This window comes from Pterocles gutturalis, unplaced genomic scaffold, assembly GCF_000699245.1.
Source record: "Pterocles gutturalis isolate BGI_N339 unplaced genomic scaffold, ASM69924v1 scaffold25177, whole genome shotgun sequence".
NCBI classification, from domain to species: Eukaryota; Metazoa; Chordata; class Aves; order Pterocliformes; family Pteroclidae; genus Pterocles; species Pterocles gutturalis.
This window is the reverse complement of record NW_010116142.1, coordinates 12191-14445: the sequence shown is the minus strand read 5'-3', so window position 1 is coordinate 14445 and position 2255 is coordinate 12191. Positions and strand designations below refer to the sequence as shown.

The 2255-nt window shown below is 56.4% G+C and overlaps 1 protein-coding gene across 1 annotated transcript in view; it reads right to left on the bottom strand.

Moving 5' to 3' along the window:
* MERTK (MER proto-oncogene, tyrosine kinase) overlaps positions 1-2255 on the bottom strand; it is a gene marked incomplete at both ends in the record, with an annotated part of 15074 nt that overhangs the window by 4108 nt on the left and 8711 nt on the right. The window contains 2 exon segments of the mRNA XM_010075423.1: positions 1229-1439; positions 1724-1877. Of these exon segments, the coding sequence (XP_010073725.1) occupies positions 1229-1439; positions 1724-1877 (365 nt within the window).

The window sequence follows — 2255 nt, the reverse complement described above, 5'->3', positions numbered from 1 at the left end:
CTGCTTCTCTTCTGAGGAAGGAACCGCCACTGCGGGGCAGGCGACCACGGCGCTGCCGGGGGTACGGGTAGTGCGGGAGGAAATGCACATTCACCCGGATCTTTTTCATTTCCCTCTTACTGGCTCAGTGCCATCGTTTATGATGTTTGAGCAAACAGCCGCTTGAAAAACAAGGCTGATCCATCAAGGACTGAGTCAGAAAGGTTTTTCGGGGAGGAAATGGGATACTCATTTCCTACTCGGAGAGCAGCCTGTTCTGGCAGGAATACAGTGCCCAGACCCACCATTTCCTAAAGGGATCTCTCCTCGTGCCCGATGCCCAACTCCAGCATGCCAGCGCTCTGTTAGCACATGCAACCCCCTTCTGTTAGCCAAAAAGAAACTAAAGGGAGCTTGACACCACAGCCCCAAACTGGTGGTGATGGGCACACTGCTGGGAGGTGCTGGGCAACCCCTCTGGTACGGGGCCCTGCAGAGGGGAGAAAGAAACACACAGCAGATGCTCGAGAGCTCCCAGGGAGCTGGCATCACCTGGGAAGTGCGACAAGGCTACGCCAAGTAGGAAAAGGATCCTTACACACTACCAGCTTCCAAACGGGGACAGGGGTGATGCCGTGGGAGGTCAGAGTGGATGGTATTCATTCCCTGGCTTAATTAGCTCCCTTCCTGAAAGGACGCTCTCCCAAAGGAGTTCATTCTCTCACGTTTCCAGCTCGGCAGCAGACACCCATGTGACAGCGCTTAGAAGCAAAGCTGCGAGCCCCACCACTGCTTCACGCACAGACCGGCACGGGGCAGTTAAACACCACTTAGAAAGTCACAAGGTGGAGTGAGTAGCACGGGCTTACTGCAACAGAAAACAGCCCCTTGTCCTCCTTATCCAAACACTACTTCTGTGGTCCAGTGGACGTCTCTCTGCCACACCTAGCCATCGGCCCGAGACAGATTTGGCATGCAACAAGGGTTTGTCTTTAGGCCACAGGATATTATACATCCTTGCTCTCCCATCTCTGGGTCAAAACACCGAGGCCACCCTCCCATACCGAGTTGCACAAGTTTACTTCCCTTTAAAAATCAGAATAGTGAGCAAAAGGTGAAGTGCTGGGCTAAGGAAGGGAGGGGAAGTACCATCACTGCAGGAAAAATACACTCAGTCCCTCACCACAGGCATAAAAAAATAGCATTTGTGGGAACGACGTCAGTACTGGAGGCAGAAGCCTTCTCCCACGTGCCTGCGACCTGCCCAGCCCCGGGCACCCCCACATCTGTGTTCCCTTCGGCTTACCCGTATTTGGTTTCAACGCATCTTTTCTGGATGACCACGGACAAGCAGAGGACCAGCCCCACGGCAATCGTCCCGCAGATAAAGCCCAGGGCTACAATAAAGGAGTCCGTGCTCCCGGTGGCTGGGGTCGAAGAGGGGGCTGAGGTTATCAATCCTAAGAAAATGCCCTGTTAATGGAGGCAGTGAAAGTCCAGAGAGCTAAAACCAAACCCAGAGGGTGACACGGGAGAGGAGGGCATGAGGACTGGGGTGGCATGGGGACACCGAGCCCCTCCTGGCTACCAAAGCACACTGAAGGTCCCAGATTCATGGCCGACAGCCTGGCCAACGGGGAAAGCATCCAAAGGAGAGTGGAGGGATGCCAAGGGAGGGCAAGGAAAGCACCCTCCCCCCCCCCCTCCCCCGCCACTGCCCAGGCAGGGACGGGCATCTCCTTACCGCTGCTGGGGATGAAGATCTCCACTGGGCTGCTGAAAGGTCCCACTCCTCCCTTGGTGACAGCGGCCACACGGACGGAGCAGGTGGCGTTGGTGGCCACCACTGGCAGGATGGCCATGCTGGCGTTCTGCCGGGCTTCGGTGGAGATGTTCTGCTGGAGAGAGGAAGGGGAGAAAAGCCTGAGCTGGGGGAGACAGCAGGAGGAAAACCTGGAGAGTTACTGAGAATTCACAGAAACACAGAATCATTGTCCCCTGGTCAAGCTTGTGCGTTGCTCTGCTTTCTCGAGCCCAGAGGAAACGAAGCACCAAGCTATTTACGGAGAATAGCCCTGCCGGCAAGAGCTGGATGGGATCTGGCAAGGGCCTGAGCAGCGCTTCCCGTGCAAACCTCGTGCCGCTGCCGCTCTTTGCAGCAGGGCCAGCAGCCTGAGCCAGAGAGGCAGGAAAGCCATCCTGCAAGGAAGGAGGGAAGACATTGCACGCACTGCCGGTGGATTTTGGCCCCCACCAGCCTTCTTTGCGGTTGGCTC